Source organism: Dermacentor albipictus, chromosome 4 (assembly GCF_038994185.2).
Source record: "Dermacentor albipictus isolate Rhodes 1998 colony chromosome 4, USDA_Dalb.pri_finalv2, whole genome shotgun sequence".
Taxonomy (NCBI): Eukaryota; Metazoa; Arthropoda; class Arachnida; order Ixodida; family Ixodidae; genus Dermacentor; species Dermacentor albipictus.
Window position 1 is genome coordinate 120,545,543 of NC_091824.1, and position 19,647 is coordinate 120,565,189.

The 19,647-nt window shown below is 47.2% G+C and overlaps 1 protein-coding gene across 5 annotated transcripts in view; it reads left to right on the top strand.

The window, feature by feature from the left end:
* Positions 1 to 19,647, top strand: part of LOC135916043 (unconventional myosin-Ia-like) — a 215,447-nt gene that overhangs the window by 102,964 nt on the left and 92,836 nt on the right. For all 5 annotated transcript variants that reach the window (XM_065449257.1, XM_065449258.1, XM_065449256.1 and 2 more), the window contains exon 2: positions 15,055 to 15,299. In XM_065449257.1, coding sequence (XP_065305329.1) covers positions 15,108 to 15,299 — 192 coding nt within the window. In that variant the 5' untranslated portion in view covers positions 15,055 to 15,107. The remainder of the gene's footprint in view (positions 1 to 15,054; positions 15,300 to 19,647) is intronic.

Below are 19,647 nucleotides of genomic sequence, written 5' to 3' on the forward strand. Positions count from 1 at the left end.
AGCGAGGCCTAGTCTTTCGCTGCCGTGCACAGAATTGGCGAGTATGAGCACAGTTTCGGTTCCTCTGACATCAGAACGCAAAAAGGAACAGGAAGGAGAAGAAAGGTGGGCATCGAAAGAAAGGACTGGGGATGCGGGGTGCAAAGGCTGCGTTGAAAAGACAAGGCGGATGTGTTTTTCAATGGCCGGGTCGCTACATCTGCGCGCTGCGACGGTGAGCTTTATATCGAAGACGGGGACAGCATGGCGCCCCTTTTCTTTCCCGCTCCTACGGCACTGTTGCTCTGTTTTTCTTTTGTCTTGTCTCTTGAAGCTAAAATGAATTGACTTGACTTCGAAGAGAGAAATGATCGAGCCCCAGTCTCTGAGCGCATGTTGCAGCGCTCATCACATTCGTAAGTCAATGCGTCTCTCTCTCGGGCGCTGCCTTTAAACTTTCTCTCACCCACAGCCGACTTCCCGCGCCTGGAGCCGTTCGCAACAAACCAGAGGTCGAGCCATTGACGACGGACGTTAAAGTCGATTCCATGCCTTACCCCCCCCCCCCCCCTCTCTCTCTCTCTCTCTACTTTCTTTCTGCTTGAACGCTGTTTTCTTACTTTTAACTCTCTCGTCTTTAATCTTCTTCCGTCTTGCCCATACTCTTTCTTTCGTTCTCTTACTTCTTTACCTGTTCGCGTTGTCCCCGCGTTCTTCCTCTCCAAGTTGTTGCACCCTTAAGACTTATCCGAGGCGCGCACGTGAGCACTCCACGGAATTGCGCTGAGTCATTCCGTGCCGCAGTTCCCAGGGGAAGCGTCTCCTGTCGGAAAAATCGAGGCTCGAATGCCGGCATTCGGTCTTCAACGCAGCCCCCTCCCCCCGGTCCCGTCTCTCTCCTTACAAGCCGAGCCGTCTCTCGGCTGTCGTCCTGAAAGACACCGGGATGTCGCTGGGCTCACGACAAGAGCCCAGCGTAGCCTCGCCCGCTACCTCTTCTCGTTGTCCTTTTGCTTCCCTTTGTGTCCAATCAACCTTGACGCTGTCCGTCGTAGGATGCCTGTCTATTATGTGCGGCGTCTTGTTTCCGCGCGTGTCGAACAACGTTTTCCGGGATGAGCCAACCGTGGACCCTGATCGCGTTAGAAGTGTCCGTCTCATTTTCTTGATGCGTTGTTGTCCGCGGCCAGCGAAGCACTTCACGCTCGGCGCGCCACTGGCAAGAGCTGAACTTTGCTGCCAGCAGCACTGCAAGTAGAGTTACTGGAATTGCGGGTGTCACTTTTTGGCACAGTGTATACTCGTGGAGCGGAAGTGAAGGAGTTTTGTAAAAGGCAGGTATCAGCGCATCCCAACAGTGTGGATATTATCCTGATAAACGCTCCTAAGGGTAGTCACGGAAGTAATTTTTGTCATTTACCTAGTTAAAGAAAGAAGACATTTCCGAGAATGCACTTCGCCTTTGTCAAATACGCTGCATGGGTACAATATTGTCGTCAATTCAAGCACGTGGGAACATCACAGGAGCGTCATTCGCATTTAAAATAACGGAAACTTCGTGTCCATTGACTTTTCATAAAGGTCCCGCCCCGAATGGGTTCGAAAGCGTCGATAAGTTATCACTTGGTCAGTGGTCGCAATTATATTACTTCTATGGAACCTGACCAGACGAGTGCTCCTTCAACTCTTAACATGACTTGGGGTATATTTTGTGGGCATCGTTTCTTTACTTACTTTTTGCAGGGACACCACGTGAAGACCAATCACGATAAAGGTGAAGCGGAAGGCGATGTCGTCGTGCTTGCTTCCTTTCACCTTTCTAACACCTCACGTTAGGCCGAGAGAACGGATAACCGTGCGCACGCTATACAGGGTGTCCCAGCTAACGTTAGCCAAGCTCTTAAAAATAAAATCTACAATATACGAGGACACAACCAATGTTATTCTGTCAAAAGTGACGTATACCGCACCAGGAGGATCTTTTTTTCGTAATTCAACTAATTTTATTTTCGACTACTGGTAATTAGATGAGATTAATGAACGAACTATTTAATTACTGAATTGAGGGCGTGATTTTTGACAGAAAAGTAACAACTGTGTTTTAAAACACTCGGTTCAGTTGCTTTCAGTGTGCTATGTCTCGCGTAATTTTTTGTTCCGCGTTATAAAGAAAGCACATGAAACATGCGTGCCGCGCCGCGACACCAGCGGTCCCAAGCGCTGCTCCGAAGGATCAACTCTGCTCATTGCTGCTGTCCTCCTCCTCAATGCTGCTGCACACTGCGTTGGCTCCGCGCTTCATAGGCAGCTCGGAGGTTGCGGTGACGAACGCCAATATCGATGCCTCGCCACTTCCACGTGGCCGCCGAGAGAGGCATTCAGCTGAGTTTGTATGTTCTACATTTTATTTTTAAGTGCTTGGCTAACGTTAGCTGGGACACCCTGTATAGGCGTGATCTTGCAATTTGTGCGTTTTGATTTGTTAGCATTTAGACAAAGCTTTAGCCTACGGCAAGTATTCGTACAAAGTGCTGTCAAACTACGCGCCGAAGATGTTAGCCCAAACGCTTCGTGGTCCTCTATATCTTTTTTTTTTCTTGGTGAAACTTGCCCTGTGGTATAGTTGTTTGTAGAAATTAAAGCATGGAGGTCCTCTGCCTGCAGACCTTACAGTAGAGGTTCAGCGAAGTTCTCGTCCATGAGCTAACGCCTGTAACTGCCTGATCTTCGTTATCTGATTTGCTGATTTCCATATAGTGGTGGGGGAGATTGTCGGTGCCCCCTCATGACGACTACCGCATGGCAGGCGCGCAGTGCTTACGCAGGGTTAGAAGAAAACGCACACTCGCCGATGCAAAAATAAGAGAGAAATACAAGGCAGGAAAGGAAGGGAGGTTAGCTAGTATATTACATGTGGTGACGGGAAAAAAATCGCCGATGATTACGATACTCCCTAACGGGAAACTTGAGCGCAGCATCACGCGTGTTTTCACTTCGCGATATATTGGCTGGCGCGAACAATCTGTCTCATGCGGCACCTTGCAAACGGAGCGAAGTGTGGCGCGACTGCCTCGCTAATCGGAGGTCGCTAGAGGTATCGCGAGGATGACGCGTGGATGCGCGATTCACAGCAGCCGCTGCAGACAGACCTCTGCTCATGCAGCGCTTTGTTTTCATATGTTGGCGCGCGCCGCTCTGGCGCACTCTCGTATCTATCGTTCCCGCAGAGCCCGTCTTGCGCGGCACTGCGCTTTTCTCCTCATCATTTCGCCGTACCATCCTCCTCCGCTTTCCTCCTTGCGCTCTCTTCGCTATCGCAGTCTTTCGTCACCCACTGCGCTCTGAGTTCGCTCTTTCATGATTCGCTGCGCTCGTTCGCTCGGCTACGAGGGACTCTAAGGCACGCCGACGCTCAACGCAGGATAGGAGAGAGCGCCGAAGAGCTGCGCTGTAAAATAGAGAGGAGAAATATGTTCAGAGATCAACCACGAAACCCACGCAAGGCGCACTATGTGTGTCTACAGTCGGGCACTCATATATGTCCCCCTGATATATGAGTGCAGCAATAAAGCATATATTGAAGGAGGGGACCCTTCGCCTGTTGTTTATGCGTAGATGTGACGTCATTCACTGCGTACACATGTATAAAGGCGGTTGCTGTGCATTTTGCCGCTCTTGTGATCAAGGCACGCGTACTGCATATGAATACGTGAGTAATACATATGTTTTGTTTTTTGCATTGACGAGGTTTCTCTTCAATCTCTCGACTAAAATTAACATATTTGGATCATTTGTGTGTGCGTGTGTGTGCATGGGCGTGCGTGCGCCTAATTTGACGGCACGCACAGTGTGCGTCAAATGTTTAAGGAGTGCAGGATCTGAGAAAAAAGTTTGAATTACGCAGGAGTTTTTGACCGCAGTGCATAAAACAGTACGGCATTAAGTTGTTGGCTTATGCTGGTATACTGGCTTGGCGAAATGAATGCCAGACTGCGTGCTGAGGCTTTTGACGCCGTCTGACGTCAACTTTTGACGCCGACACTGCTTCGTTTAAAAATTTTGCCTTAGACGCTAGTCTCTGAAGTCTACGAACGCGCGCTGCGTGACTGTCGCACTGTTTGCCGTTAACACACGCAAGCGGTTCTTACGGGTATGACCAAACGAGAAAACATCGTACCGTCTGTGCCACTGCCCGTTCTTCGAAGCTCAACAATGTGTTCTGCAAGCTAGTCTCAGCCACGTATATGACCAAGTGCTTTCGGAAGTGAAGATCTTTAGGACAGATGCCGAATTACTCCTGCTTGTATGCACAAGGTCACAAGAGCGTTATTGCACTTTTTTGAAGGCTACCCAACTGCACGACCGCCTACTTTTGCGTTAACTTATTAAAGTCGGGTCCTTTCGGCTTGTCAAGCCGAAATCCGGTCGAGGGGTTCATGGTAAAGCTATCGGGTTAAGTAAGCTGAGCGAGCCTCGATGCGAGTTCGGTCAACGTGGTGGGTCGATTCGCCCGAACCGCGTGCCGAGATGCATGAACGCCGTCGGGTTGGTCTTGGTCAGGTCGACATCTGACTAGACGAACTTGTTTCAACCTAATGAAAAGAGAAGCGTTAGTTTTTTAGTGAACGTTCATCTGCGGTTGTGTCCGCACCTACTGCCTCTTTTTTTTTTCTTCTTCCGATGTGTTTTTCCCCTTTTTATCATCTTTCCCTTTTTTCGTTCTCCAAGTTTAAGGTAGCAAACCGGACACGGGCTTGGTTAACTTGTATTAATGGGTGCTGGTTTAGACAAGTCGGTATCTGTATTTCATGACGGCACGTTTTGCGAATAAGTTGTAGCGGACAATAGAAGCCGAAGTGATCGACACAAGTGCACATTCCCGGAATAATGTTATTCGTGGGCAGAAGGAAGTTTATATTGCTGCATCTCATCTGCGTCGATGACACAGACACCGACGGGAGTTTTAGTAGGCTTCGCCTCGTGCTGCGGCCTAGCGGAGATTAGAAGACAAAGAAGTCATCCCTATGCTCAATTACTAAAACAAGCTGTTTTTGTTGTACGTGTCCTCTTCTCCTGTCTTCGTTGCACCGCGACGATATGTATACAGACACGATATGACGTCTACTCGGTTAGGGTAAAGACACGACATCATGTACATAAAATTCTGTTGGAAGTTTACGCAAGTGTCTGCCTCCACGTGTTATTGTCCCCTTGTTTCTGCGCGAAACCTGCCGTCACGATTTTCTTAACCTCCTCTCTATTTACTTCTTCGTTTCTTTATTCCATGCCATAACACTCGTGTGCCCTTGCTTTTTTATTTTGGTTATTCGATGTAGATACATGGGAAGGTGGGCTATGCGCCCTTGCTGTGCACTTGGCGATGTCGTGCCACCTAGCGAAAAGGGTGAGCGAGTTGCGGACTTACCTCCCTCCTCTCGGGCCGCCAATCGATCGAAGAGAGCCGGCGAAAGGCACGGCCCGGCCCGCAGTCGTCGCTGTCGCCGTTGCCTAGGTGCCACTTGCCGTGCCCAAAGAGTCCCGCGCGCTCCTCCATCGCTCCCAATTATCGGCACGGTTGCGAGATGGGATGCCCTCCCTGGCGACGACGACGACGATGGCGAATGGCGCCCCCATGCTAGTGCGCCTGCCGCTGTCGCCGGGCTTCGACCTGCTGGGCTCTGTCTCGCGTTACCGTCTGTATGAGCAGCCGGCGACGATGTTCTTCCCCAGCCTGCTCCTGCATTCGACGTGGGATAGTCGTAGTTCTTTCTTTTTGATCACTACTTTACTGGGCTAGTTGGCGCATATCGGTTGGTTCAGCCGGCACAACGTTACGCAGGGACGACGGAAAGAAAACAAAAACACCGCTAACGATCAACTGAATTTTGTTGATGAGACGCAAGAACTAATAGAAATTGGGAAAATGAATTTCCGGTAGCGTATCTAAATGGTATTCCTATTTGAAGCTTGTGCACGCGCGAAGAAGATATTCTGGGACAGTACTCACACATTTGTCTACGCTAAAATTGTTCCTAAGTGCAAAATGCAGCCAATCCACCTTTTGGTCATTATTAGCGAAGGCGGCTGGCCAATGAAAAAACACATTCACGAACGAAAAAGTCTTTAGGAACAAAATCAGCTCTTGTTTCTTGTGGCCCTGTCTCACGTTATGCTAGCGAAAACAGTCAGCTAATTTTTACGCTTACTATAACATCGGGTGTATCGATTGGAATGTGACTGGACGTGTTAATGCTTCGTCTATTTTTTTTTTATTTTTGTATGTGTAAGTGTTTGCGCTTGCTAAAGTGACCTACTTATTATCATACTTATTTATTTTTTACAGCAAATTTTTTATTTGTTTTTGCATAGAAGTAAAATGATGTAGCCGCAGGCGTACTGCTTACAGCCTCTGTCGGAAGCAGGAATGGCTCTTGCCCCTTTCGATGAAGAATGAATGCGATATCAAAAATACCGTATCACTATGTACGCAGGTACTGCTTACTTCAACTAAAAAAATGCGACAAATATGTAGCGTTGACGTATGGAACAAGTAGGGGCCGCCACATGGACCTGTCGCAAACGCACCCTCAGAAGTAAACAAAGCGGGCAGTATTTGTCAAACGCTGGCTCATTGCCCACATACTGGCGACACACTTCGGGTGCTTGTAGTCGTCATTGCCCAGGAAATCCAGTTGCAGGGTGCTCATGGACCGTGGAATTGTGCGCGCTTCTTCCGCCCACCACTTCTTTCGCTCCTCATTATCTCACCTGGAGTAGCATGCCACGAGCAGATCGCTAGGCTAATACCCTCCAGTGCCCATTAAACAACTTCCTCTCTCCATTTGCTAGCGCCAACGGTCCGAAGAAGAGCGTAATTTCCTAGAGATTCCTTGTCTTCGTTCGACCACTCTGGTTTATTGGTGCGGACGGCAGCTCGAGTGTCGTTTCGTAATGAGTTCCTTGCGCTTCCGGTGCGCCCGCGCTTCCCTCGGCTCGTACGAATTTGCAAGCGTTGATACACATTGGCGACGGGTTGCTGATGCAAGAGCTTTGTTGGCTGCCGCCGCCGTCTGCGCCTATATCCGTCCTTCGATGATGGCCAGGTCTGAGAGAATTTGGCCCGACGGAGCAGCTTATTCCGTCAGCGGAAGAAATTGCGCAAGCTGCCTCCTTCGGGCAGGGCTGGATTGTCCACGTGTCTGCTTTATATATCTACTTATTTGCTTGTTTTTTTGTTGGCGCTGTCTCACGCAAGCAATTGCTTTCGCATTCACGCGTGAGATATTCAACTGATGAGGTGCAGGGGCTGCTGGTTGCTTGCGGACCTAACCTTTCCGGGATTGTCGGCGTGCAGGTATTTTTACTCATATTGTGAGAGTCTCCACGAAACAAGGTGGCAGCGTGATGACACTAAGCTTCTGATGTTTACCTTTATTCGGAACTTATTATATCGGCTCATGGAAAGTAGGCGAGTTACCTCAGCAACTCTAGGTGCATCGGTTGCAACTGCAGTCCGCGATTCTTCCGTGCCAGCGTCACCTTTTGAACGTACTAGCTAGAAGTCAAGGTAGCTACGGCTTGCGATGCATGTACGTATGTCGTCGGAGAAAGACGAAAATTACAGCCAGGAACTTGGTAAGTTCTATGTGAATAAAAAACAAAAGCCTGTTCCGCCTAAATTTTCCCAATCGCGCGTCCGCGCCACCCGGAGCTCACGAAGCACAAAGAAAGTTTGCATAGTTGGCATCACTTAGGATATTATGCAAATGTGGTGTCATGGTCTCTCCTGAAGGGCCTTTTACTATGCGAAAATACCGAGTTATACATGGTATTATAGGGTGCCAACCTATCTTTGGGGCGTTAGTCATATTGCACTGATTCCATTTTTGTTTTCATAACATCTGTTTTGTCTACGTTTTGATGAATTCAAAGAACTTTTGCCATTACGCATTCATACACGATTTGTATGGATGGACGCTTTCAACCAGCACTCATGCTTCGATATTTTAGTGTTTTATGCCCAATCATTTCGGCGTTTCTTTTGCGGAAACGCAGATGAAAGACTGTGCTGTTGGCTGAAAGGACAGAATTGAGTACAAGTGAGTAAAAGCAAGCTAGTTACGCCTGAAATCTGCTTGCAGTGATCGGCCAGACACTGGCGGTGTCCGGCGCGAGTTTTATTTGCCAGCTTCTGGACTGGTTCGCTGGGCGCCTTCGTGCTTGCGCGCTTATTGTCTCGGGCGTACCTGTGACCTCGAAGACGTGCTGTGCTTGTGCTAGAAGCCGTGCCCGTTGACTTTTGTTTACATCTGCTGGTGTCTCAGCTTTGTATTGTCAGTTGTCGTTCACGCGTTTCTCTCTTCTGCGCATGTCACCCGATTTCTTCGTTATAAGATTCGTTATAAGGAACTTTGTCAATCCAGGGCTAACCTCGCACACGTACACAAATATCGAAGGAATTTGACAGGAGCGTGTCCACAGTGGTAGCTTATTTGTTAAACCACCACATGCCACGCGTAATGCAGAAATTGTATAATAGGATCTCACCCACGCCAAGTTATCTTTTCGTCCGATATTCGTTTGCCTTTATCTTGATATTGCGATACTTCAATGAAACACGAGAATTAACTTCCCCTAATCTTTATCTCGGTTCATTGGCTATTTTGTTCTTATAGTTGGGACTAAGAACAAAAAAAAAAAGAATACCAACCCTCTCGGATCCTGTTATTTTTCTTGCGCTGTGTCAAACTTTGTATCTTTTATTCTTATGAGGAAGATCACACACTCAACTGATTGCTCATTCAATCACATTACCTAGATCTCTAGGTATCCTAAAATACGCTTAAGACGGTGTGCGCTCGCAGGTCAGGCTTTCTTTACATGTTCCCCAGACGTCATATTTATATTTTATTTCGAGGTTTTTCGAACGTTTCCTTCCTTTCTTTCTTTCTTTCTTTCTTTAGTTCGGTATGCCAAGAGTCAGAGAGTAATACTTATTTTTTCTTTTGTTGCTAATAATTCAAAAGAGAGATTGGCGCCTTTAGTAGCACTGGATGCTTCTTTTCCTAGGTCAAAGAAAACTAAAAGCACGAAAAGCATTGAAAAACACTGAAAGAAGTCGTTATCACGAACATTTTCGAAGTTCATGAACGAAGACATTTAACCTTCCTGTAAAGCGTGTTTTGCCTGTTAAGCATTGTTGTAATGCAGTAAAACAAACCACTGCTTAGAACAAGCTAAGTCACGTTGTCGTCGTAAAATCTAGTGAAGAAAGAGCGAAGGAATTTATATTCGAAAAACAGAAAAAAGAAAAAGATAAAAAAGTTAAATAACCTTGTGGTAGCTTTCTGGTTTTTATGCCTTTAAGTATTATTTCAGCCTATCCTTCAGTCCGTGTTATTGGTTTGTTCTTCCCTTGCTTCTGGTCATTCATTCATGCTGAGTGGCCTTCAAGACGTGACCGTACGTTTTAACACCGCATTATGTTAAACGTCGCATATACATTTAACTTGTACGCATCTGTCACGCATCTCGTACAAACTAGTTGATGCGCTCTGCACAGTGCAATGCGTGCTATGTGTGGGTCTGTTTAGACAGAGTGAGAAACTGCATTTCATGGATGTTGATTATGTTTGTCTTGCTAGATGCTTAACAAGCTACTCCAGATCACGAAGGTGACATATGAAATAACGCATTCATACATAATACACACACAACACACACAGGCGCACACAGTAACAGGTAACTATAGTGTTTGGCCAGTGTGTTCGAGAATGACTAAGGACGCTTTCGTTTTGTACAGAGCACCACCAGCGCTGCTAAAGATTAAGTACATGGTGCAACAACTCTAACGAGCTGCCACGTAAACTTAAAGGAGGTTTTATAGTAGCGATTGGGGCCCTAAAGCGTGTGCAGACGCATAAAACACGTGTTTCTCACTCTTTCTCTCATTATAGCGGATGACGCAAGTTTTAGTTCGCGAGGTTATACAAGGCACTGCAGGCATTCCTGCAAACGGCCCCTGTGCGAACACCCTCGGTCAGTGTAATGCTAGCCCGCATGTCACACAGCTAACGCTGCGGCGCGAAAGGTCCCGGTACTTCAATGGTGGCTTTTCATAAGTATGACCATTTGACATTGCCAGTATAATTTTAATGGCGTTAAAACAAGTCACTGCTCTGTACAAAAGAACGGCAGAGTGTACATGGTGGGTTTGCGCACAGTGCATGACGATGTGCGCCCGTGCTTATAAACATTTTCGGAATGATGAAACTGGGAAAATAGGTGAAACGTTTACGGCCGAAGTACGCAGCGCCTTAAGTTCGGAACGCGCTGTGTACACACGTCACTCAGAATTGGAATGCACTTCTCGGTTGCGGGATGGCTTCGAAGCCCTAGAGATTTTTCGCACTTTTAACATTCCCAAAGACTCGACAGCAGGTGTAAAGACGCCTATAGATGTGCCTCCTCTAAGTAGTCGGAACGACGCCCATAGCACGTCCTATCACGCGGCACGAATTCTCTACAAGAGGGGTTTCTAGATTAGCATCCTGAATAAAAGTGCGCCATAATTTCACCCATTTCTTTCGAGTCGGAACGAGGAGTCAGAATGAATTCAAAGCTTTGTGCATACCGTGGGTGGCAGAAGACTACTTCAGTGGCTCAGTGTTACAACAGCGTCACACAGAGTCGTCTGAACCACATATCTAGCAATCGATGATGGTAAGAGCCGAGCATAACCGCTATTTTTGTTGTTCTTGTTGTTGCTGGATGTGCGGCTCACATAAACTGTTCATACTTGGTCCTGTGATACTAGTCAGTTGATTGCACTTTCGCTAACGGACGCAGCAACTGAGCTGCACTTTGCGTCCCGTGAATGTACACTGCCCCGGCTTTTAGACTCGTGCACTTTCTGCATGTCTCATTTTCGTTCATTGTCTCTGGACATACAGTTACGTCTACGACCTGGGTTACCACGACGCGAACAGACCATGTAGCATCGCTCGTGGCTCGGCGTCTCATTTACCAACTCTTATGATTTCTTGAATGACCGGAGGACCAACATACGTCACACGCAGCTGTGACGAGACACTAGCACAACATATCTGTCTGCGTGCGGTGTAGTGCCGAAAAGCAAATGATGTGCGCACAGTGCCAGATGGAAATCGTCCACTGTCGAAAACAAACAGGTCTAGGTTAGTGCTCCGAAAGACGGCCTGCGCAAAATGGTACATCTGTGCGGCTAAAGATCCTGAGGCCTACGGGCCTACATAATGGAGATTAAGAACGCTGCGTACTAGCGCTTGGCAGACACAATTTAAAGAATAGTGGCGACCCCTGATTAGATCGCACGTTTGTTTCCATTGTCGATGACCCTACTTCGTTGGGCGCCCTATTCGGGTTTGAACCTAGCAAAGGCAAAAGGTAATTTTCTTCGACGCATAGATTGAGTCGATGGGCTCTCGGAAAAGGGAGCGCTTCGGGGTTTACTTCGTTGCTGCCTGGCCAAATTATCCGCCTTTCCACTTCTATTTGAAGCCGCTTGGAAGTGAACGAATTTAGGCAACGTCGCCAGTTTTCTGAATTGCAAACTTTTGGCCGGCGGGAGCGAAAAAACTGCAAGCCTCGATCTAAATCTTACAATCAGATCACCCAAGAGAAAATTTAAGAGAAAATTCGGCTTTTGCCTGGGGGTATAAAATACGAATTCAATGGTACGATTTTGTTTTTTCTTTGAACATAATACAGACTGCTGAAGAGATGCAATGAAAGCAGACGGAGTGTTAGACTTAGTCTGTTAAGGGTTTGTCAAACGAAAATAAAGAAGGAACGGAAACCAGTTACGTATTAGCATCCACTTTATTTAAGCCTTCACGATCAGTTTTTCTTTTTCCGCTCAACAGAATACCTCGAGAGTGTGGTGCAAAACCTGCACGTATTCCATTCAACACGCCACACTGACCTTTTTTTTTATTGCATAGAATGCAGAAAATAAACGGCTTTTCAGAGGTCCGTTAATGCTCAAAAGAAAGAGACTAAGAAAGAAAGAAAGAAAGAAAAAAAAGAAAAGACAGCAACGATCGCCGGGGGCTGGGGGCACATTTGAAAGAGGGGCACTTAAACCCTTTTTCCCAATCCGCTTGCCTTTCAGCTTTGGGAGGCTTTTCTCCGCTTCACAGGTGCTCCGTCCATTTCTCGGTTGGTCACGTCTTTCGCGACTGCTTTGAACATGCACACTCAGAATCCACGCCGAGGTGGTCGGGCATCGTTATTTCGCGTCGAAGCAGAAATGAAAACAAAAATCAAACATAACAAAAGTTCCATTTTTTTTTCTGATCTTCCTAAAGACCCGACGTCTATGCGATGCTCGGTGGACCATGGCGAACTGTCGACGCAGTCGATTCGTGACCGTAACCTCTAGGCTTCCCTGGACCTTACTGTACGCCATACGTCGGTAGTTCTGTCTGAAATGAGCAGTGTATTTCGTTTTATACGCGTGGAAGCATCGGTTTAGCGCTTCGAACTTATAAAGGGAATAAATGCAGGCTGTTCTGGGAACCGTTATGAAGAATGTCGGTTTACGTTAGGGCCCAATCTGCATGTGAGGCATGCTATAACAAGGCTTCGAATACTCATCTCCTAGCGGCGATCTGGCCTTCCTGAGGAGCCGATGGACTAGCTCTCCACTCTGGCGAATAAAGTTATCTCTCTGTCTCTCTCTCGACGTGTATCCTCCATGATTTGAGTACGCCATTGTGTATACATTAATGGAAGAAAAAAAACGAATCATTTGAAACACGTTGTAGGTCAGAGATATGGATTACAGAACCAAACTAGCAAAACTCTTTCTTTCCCCAAACCTAGCAGGGAACGTCGAAGCGCCGCCATGCACTTGTATCATCATGGTCTCGTCAAAATCCAGGCCAATATTATTTTTCTTTTCGTTTCTCTGGTGCGCGCTTGCGTGCGTGCGTGCGTGCGTGCTTGCGTGCGTGCGTGCGTGCTTGCGTGCGTGCTTGCGTGCGTGCGTGCGTGCGTGCGTGCGCTATACTTTCAATAGTGCATTTGCCCGGCGAAGAATAACGCTTCCGGGATTTTCAACCCATAGCACAAGATACCTTTATTGCAAACTTCGAAGATATTGCGATGTGAAGGCAATTTGAACGCATTGCTCGGCTTTTAATGTATCAACATTTTCTTTTTGCAGTTCTAGGCCCCTATTTACACAAATAGGTGTCACGCACGAATTGTTCGCAAGAGCAAATTTCAGCCATTCCTCATGATGGACGTACTATTTAGCGAATGCGACCAGCCAATGCCAAAAAGAAAAGTACTTATAAACAAGAAGCTTTGTGAATTAAACCACCTACGTGCATATATTACAAGTGCATTTTGCTGTCTATAGTCCAAGGACTAAAATGGCGCTACTTTCGTACCAGTCGGCCCCAATTGAAGCTGGTCGAGCGTAGTATAGCCAACTTGTGCTTGTCCTATTTGGTGGAAAAGAATTGCATGCATAAAACGCAAGACAGTGCCATCCAGCAGGAGAGGGGACTGTTAGCGACAGGCTCTTCTAAGACTATGATCACTGCAGTGGCGGAATCTGTGCACAAGCGTTTGAAAATGAAACACAGACGGGATCGCGAAGTGCCGGACAAAAGAAGACAACAAAAAAACCTGGTGGTTATGCCGTATATACGTGGTATCACGCACAGATTGAAAAGGGCTGGTGCAGAAAATCACGTCAGGTCGGTTTGTTTTGTGCCTTGAAAGTTTGTAAAAATATTCAGGACGGTCTCACCGCACAGTTCGCGAAGGAGTGCGTGCAATGCCAAGCATGTCACGAAGCTTAGCATGTATGATACATGTGTTTTCTATAGTATTCCGGTGACAGCTGGAAAAGAATACATAGGGCAAACCGGTCACTATGTGAATGATCGGGTGCGTGAAGGTGCTCAAAGTGTATCTACAGGCGTAGGTGGCAATCTTCCGCTGCAATGTAATCAGTGCGGATGCACTCCCATCTTCAGCAACGTGTCAGACGTTAGGAAGGCCAAAACGAAGCAGAAAATAACGTTGATTGAAGCATATTACGTCGCTAAACTTGGCCTGGAAAGTGCGTAAGCGCGCCATCAGTGTTTCTAACGAAGAAAGAGCTTCAATATCTTGTACAGTGTTGCCGTGTATAGGTAAGGTGATTACCGTGAATTTGATATGTTGTGCCTTGCGCATGTTCAGTACAGACTAGGGAGAAGTTGTTTTCAAGAATGAAGCTATGTTGTTAGTACATCCACCTTCCTGTCTCTTTGTCTATGTCTGCCTCTAGAACTTCTTTTTTTTCAAATTTGCTGGCATTCTCCGAGTATAACTATGCACCAACAACCCAACAATTAAGCCACTCTCATGAACTCGTAAACTCCTGCCCCGCGCCGTTGTGACACACGTTCTCAACCACCTTCCGACGCGACATGCCGAACAGCAGCAGCAGCAGGAGTGGGAAGTTCCAAGAAAGAGTGAAAAAAAGGTTTGCCCTAAAACAAAAGAAAAAAAAAAGCGGGAAGAACAGAGTAGCGGGCATGCGTGTCGTGGGGTTGGGCTGTCACAAAGGAAATATTTCATTAAACGATTTCGCCAAGAATATTACCTTCTTTCGTTTTACACAAAATTAAATCGCTGCACAGTACTGTACATCTACCTCTCTGTGCGTCAGTCATCATAATCGTCATCATCATAATCGTCATCATAAACATTATCGTCGTTATCATCCCTGTCGTCATAGTCATTGTCCCACGGCGGCCGCATTTCGATGGGGGCGAAATTCGAAAACACCCGTGTACATAGATTTAGGTGCACGTTAAAGAACCCCAGGTGCTCGAAATTTCTGGAGTCCTCCACTACGACGTGCCTCATAATCAGAAAGTGGTTTTGGCACGTAAAACCCCACAATTTAATTTAAACAGTCATTGTCATCACGGTTTGTACGCCGAGTAGATGCAGCATCCGGTGCTTCTCAAGATCGCTGCCGCAGCTCCCAAAGACGGGTTCCTGAACCCGCCCCACAACCTTTCCTCGCAGGAGCGCCCTTTCTGCGGGCGACGTGGCGCCGCAGCTAGCGGCCGTCGGCGGCGATGCGTCGGCACCGGAGCCCCTACCCGGGGTCCCGGCTGAGCGCGCTGCGCGGGGACCCCGGCCCAGGTGGTCCGCGGCGCGGGGACGACGACGACGGGCCCAGCCCGCCGCTCTGCTGCAGAGACCGCTCCAAGTCACGCTCAAAGTCACGCTCCAAGTCCCGCTCCAAGTCCCGCTCACCGGAGTCCCAGGTATGAACACGCCCAGCTATGAGCCTATAGAGCGTGAGATGTAGATGGCGTTGGCTCAGTATTTGTTCTTAGAAGGAGAAGGCTGAAGCTGACGTCTTACGAAAAAAAACGAATATTTTAGAGCGACAACCTTACGCAGATACGCCTGTCGAAGACACCAAGTTAGTATGAACGTCTTTGCACGACGGAGCGTATGCCGCAAGCTTGGCTTACAGCTCCGGAAAGTGTCCAGACTTCGGTCTGTGGGAAATTCTTCGCTTGCCGTCACAGGCTGAAATTTCGCTTCGCTGCAGTTGCCACTCGCACCACCCATTCAGAAACATCGAACTTGCAGCCCACTGCACAGTGATTCGTTTCTTCGGCATAAAGGATGGCAGCCCTCTTGAACACTGCTGTGAACAAGCGCCGTATGTTTAGAGAGCCTGGAACACTCATGACGACTGAGGAAGCATGGAAGTAGCATGTAGCTGGCAGCCAAGTCGAACGCATCGAACTATGAGCTACAGGGAAAGAGAAACACATGAGCGGTGTCTGGTCTTCCATGAACTATCGATACTGGCCGCAGGCGCTTCTGTTCTGAGGGTGCCGCGACGAATGCAACAGCGGCACTTCCATCAGCTATTGGCAACCTTCCATGAGTGTTGTGTGCACTGTAAAACTCTAAAGAATGTTAAAAAACCCTTCCAAAAAGCGAACAAACGCGCGGGATAGTGAAAAGCTACGGGCAGGACCATACACACGTCAAATGCTGTTCTTTCCAGCTTGAACGTACAAATTCTGCCACAATTTAGCTTTTGTGAGCAGCTGTGCATTTCTTTGAGGGCAACCTACTGCGTAGCTGCAAAATTTCAGAACTGGTTGCAAAATTTACGTCATTCACGTGCGCGCGCTTTCCACAGTAGTGTTAAAATATACTAGTAATGTCTACGATTATTTTCCGGCCGTATGCCAATTTCTCTATTCGCCGTTGCATAGCAAATGATGCGTGCCGACGCACCCTTGCATCGTTTCCCTTTCTCCCATCAAGCGCATCGTCATATAGCCGGCGACTCTATGCCTCAAACGTCAGCTTCTTCTTAAGTTAGTATACGCACAATCTAGACGACCTTTTGACATAACGGATGCTGGAGCATCATCGTCTATAGAACAGTGTATGTGAACTTATCATCTGACACGCGCAGTGCAAGGCTCTTTGCGATCAGAAAGTTGGAAAATATGCTGCAACACTCTAAAGAATTCTCCTTGATGTCCTGAAAAAAAAATAAGAGAAGAAACGGGAACATTCTGAACAGAGAGTACGCATGCAACTGAAGACTTCCTTAAAGGCGGAATATTTTTGTCAGTTGAGAAAAAAAAAAAAACGTGAATGATGCTGGAGGGATGAGGGGCACAGGCGATGAAGTTTAGTAAAGAGTGGTGGTTGCCAGGGGAGGGGGGGGGGAGGGACGTAAGCATGAGGGACTATGCAGAGTTCAGCCTAGCAACTCGAGAAACAAATAGGCGTACGAGCGTGAACCGACACGCAGGTAAACGTGAAGAAAACATAAGGAAAGAAAAGACAGCGGTTAAGAATTGAATAACTGAATGAAGGGGCACTACCAAACTAAACAGCCGTAGGCATTCGCGATATATACTTGCCTGAAATATACCGTTCTTCCCTTTGGCGCTCCGGGAAAAAAAAGGGGGAAAGCGAGAACGCAGAATGTGGCCCAGCAAGTTCGCACTTTCCCCGTTATTGTCCGGCCCACTAGCGCAATGCGGGGGAGTGAATGAGCCACCCGAAGCGGGAGAAAATTGCCCCCGGGGCCATGTAGCATATGAGCTTCCCACCCAAGCACCGCCCGAATTCTTTCAGCGCCCGGCGACGACATTATGTCTCTTACACCGCGAGCCAGTGTTTCTCACGCGGGCGTAACGACACTACATCAGCGCGAGAAAGAGCAAACGAGTGAGCGCTTGCGCGATAGGAATAGAAAAGAGGCACTGAGCAAGAGGAAAGAGCGAAACAGAGACAGAGAGAGACAAAGAGAGGGGAAGGAGACTACATGGATGCCAGCTCACGCGAAATTGCATTAGCTCTCGAAAAGAGGACTTTGCAGGCGCTCTTTATTCAGAGACACGTCCGCTTTCTGTCCTTTCGTATTCATACCCGTCGTCTTCGTCGCCTCTTCTCTCCTTACTGAACGAAAAGCACCCCTCCCTCCTCCCCCCCTCTACTGTGTAGCACTTCGCACCGGAAGAATTGTTGCGCCGTCGCCGTTGAAGCGGGGCAATGCTTGTATTATTCGCGCACTGTTGTCATTGTGTGTGCTAAACCGGCGCAGTCATTCGTATCCGCGCTTTGTAGGCGTGTCTCGGACAGTTTGTCGTCCGTGCGTTGTTTTGCCGCGCCCCGCTGCCGCGAGCCAACTTGTCGGGCTCGATTACCGGTGACGTCGGATGCGCTTCCGTGAGGTCGGAAGTAGAGAAACGCCCGATTGCTTAAACTACGGCGCCTGCTAAACTGTCTCTTAAGAAAAACACTAACTCCGTTAGTCTTATAAAGTATGTTCTAAGAATAAACGATTTAGGGGTTAAGGTTCATTACTAGAAGAGGAATAAAAAAGTTAAAACTTGAATGGCTTTTCACGAATTTCAGAATTTTTTTTTCTGTTTTGCATTCGCGCTATTTGTCGAGCAGTAGAAAATTTAGAAAGGTGCTTTCTGGCTTATCAGGCCTTTTATCGCGGTAAGAGTGACTCTATTTTTTGTGTTGCAGAAAAATAACGTACTAATCTAACTCAACATAATTTTGGCCTTAGTATCGGTTTAAAGAACCAAAGGTGGTCATCACCTTAATGCGCTTGGCGTCCATTGTAGTCCTGATGTAGATTTGCCAAGCAAACCTTATTAGTCGTTGTCGCTGCTTGTTTCACGCCTTATACACTGATTTGCCCGTAGAAAAGCCTGCTAAAATTGAAAGTGTTACTCGAGGGCAAAGGTGAAGCGACAGATAATCACCGTATCGCCCTCAACGCCATGTGACCAAGTGCGTAGCACACACATCTGCACACACACACACACACACACACACACACACACAGACGCACATGCACACACCCAAACACACGCACACACACATAATCAACCCGAAGGCGTGCCCACCTCGATAGGTGCATTTGGGGCGCCAGCTGCGAAATGGATGCCATAGGAGCGACTCAAACATAACTTTTTTTTTGCGTGTGCTCACGGTAGTCTCGACAGGAATTTAGGGCGCATGCTCCTTTCCCGAGCGTATCACCCTTAATAAAGCCGAACGCCAGGCACGGGTACACTTGCGTGCGTTTGAACCAGGGGTTCCCCGGCAGCGGCGGGAATCGAACTCAAAGCCGCCTGCAGCCACTCACAGCCGAGGCGCTATGTACTGTTGTGAATAGGCATGTGAGATTTGTAGATCCAGAGGGCTTCGTCGTGCCTAGTGAGGCCATTAAATTCGTTTTTCCATCTCGATTTTTGTGACGTGTGGAGGCGCCCTTATAAACAAACTCTATGCGAAGAAGCCATGCTACATTTATTGCGAGTTTTGAGCCCGTCACTTTAAGAAAAGGAGAATATAATTATTTATATAGTTTGTGACAGAAAAATAAGGAAGACACAAAAAAAAAGTGTTGCCAGTGCTCCGCTAAAGCTGCTCGCACTCGTTGACCACATTTTGCTGCAAAAGAAATTGATAGTACTCATCGATCAATAACTGACCGTGTATTACGTGTTCATTTTTGCAGAAATGAGGAAAGTGACCTTATTGTTAGAGAATGAACACGTAATCTCAATTCGCAAAAGTAATGAGTCGCAAATAACATAACGTTACAAATACTTTTCGTTTCCATAAGTGTATAGCTAAAATATTTAGAGGAGCTAAATAAGTAACGTAGCGAAAGAACTCCAGAAATATAATTTTCAACTAGCATGATAGCATAATATTTTAACCAATTAAGGTGCGCAGTCATTGAAGAAGTGCAAAAAATAAAAACTTAATCTGTGCAAGAATTATTTGAGGTTCTTGATTTTTAAAAAAAGATTGAAGCTTATGCGCAATCGCAGAATCACAGTTCATTATTCAGTGAAACTGTTTGTTTGGAGCAGTCGCATTAACAATTTCAGTTGTGCGTATATTTAACCACACTCTTTACAAGATTTCCCGCATATAGAACTTTCGACCATTTGCTCGAGCAATTTTTAGCAAAGGCCATACTTCAATCACACACCTTTACCTTTCGTGCGCATCAGCCATTATGTTCCCCACATTTTCACCAAAATGAACGTGGTGTCCCATACAGTTGTTTCTGGAGACTGGGAAAAAAGCGGTCAA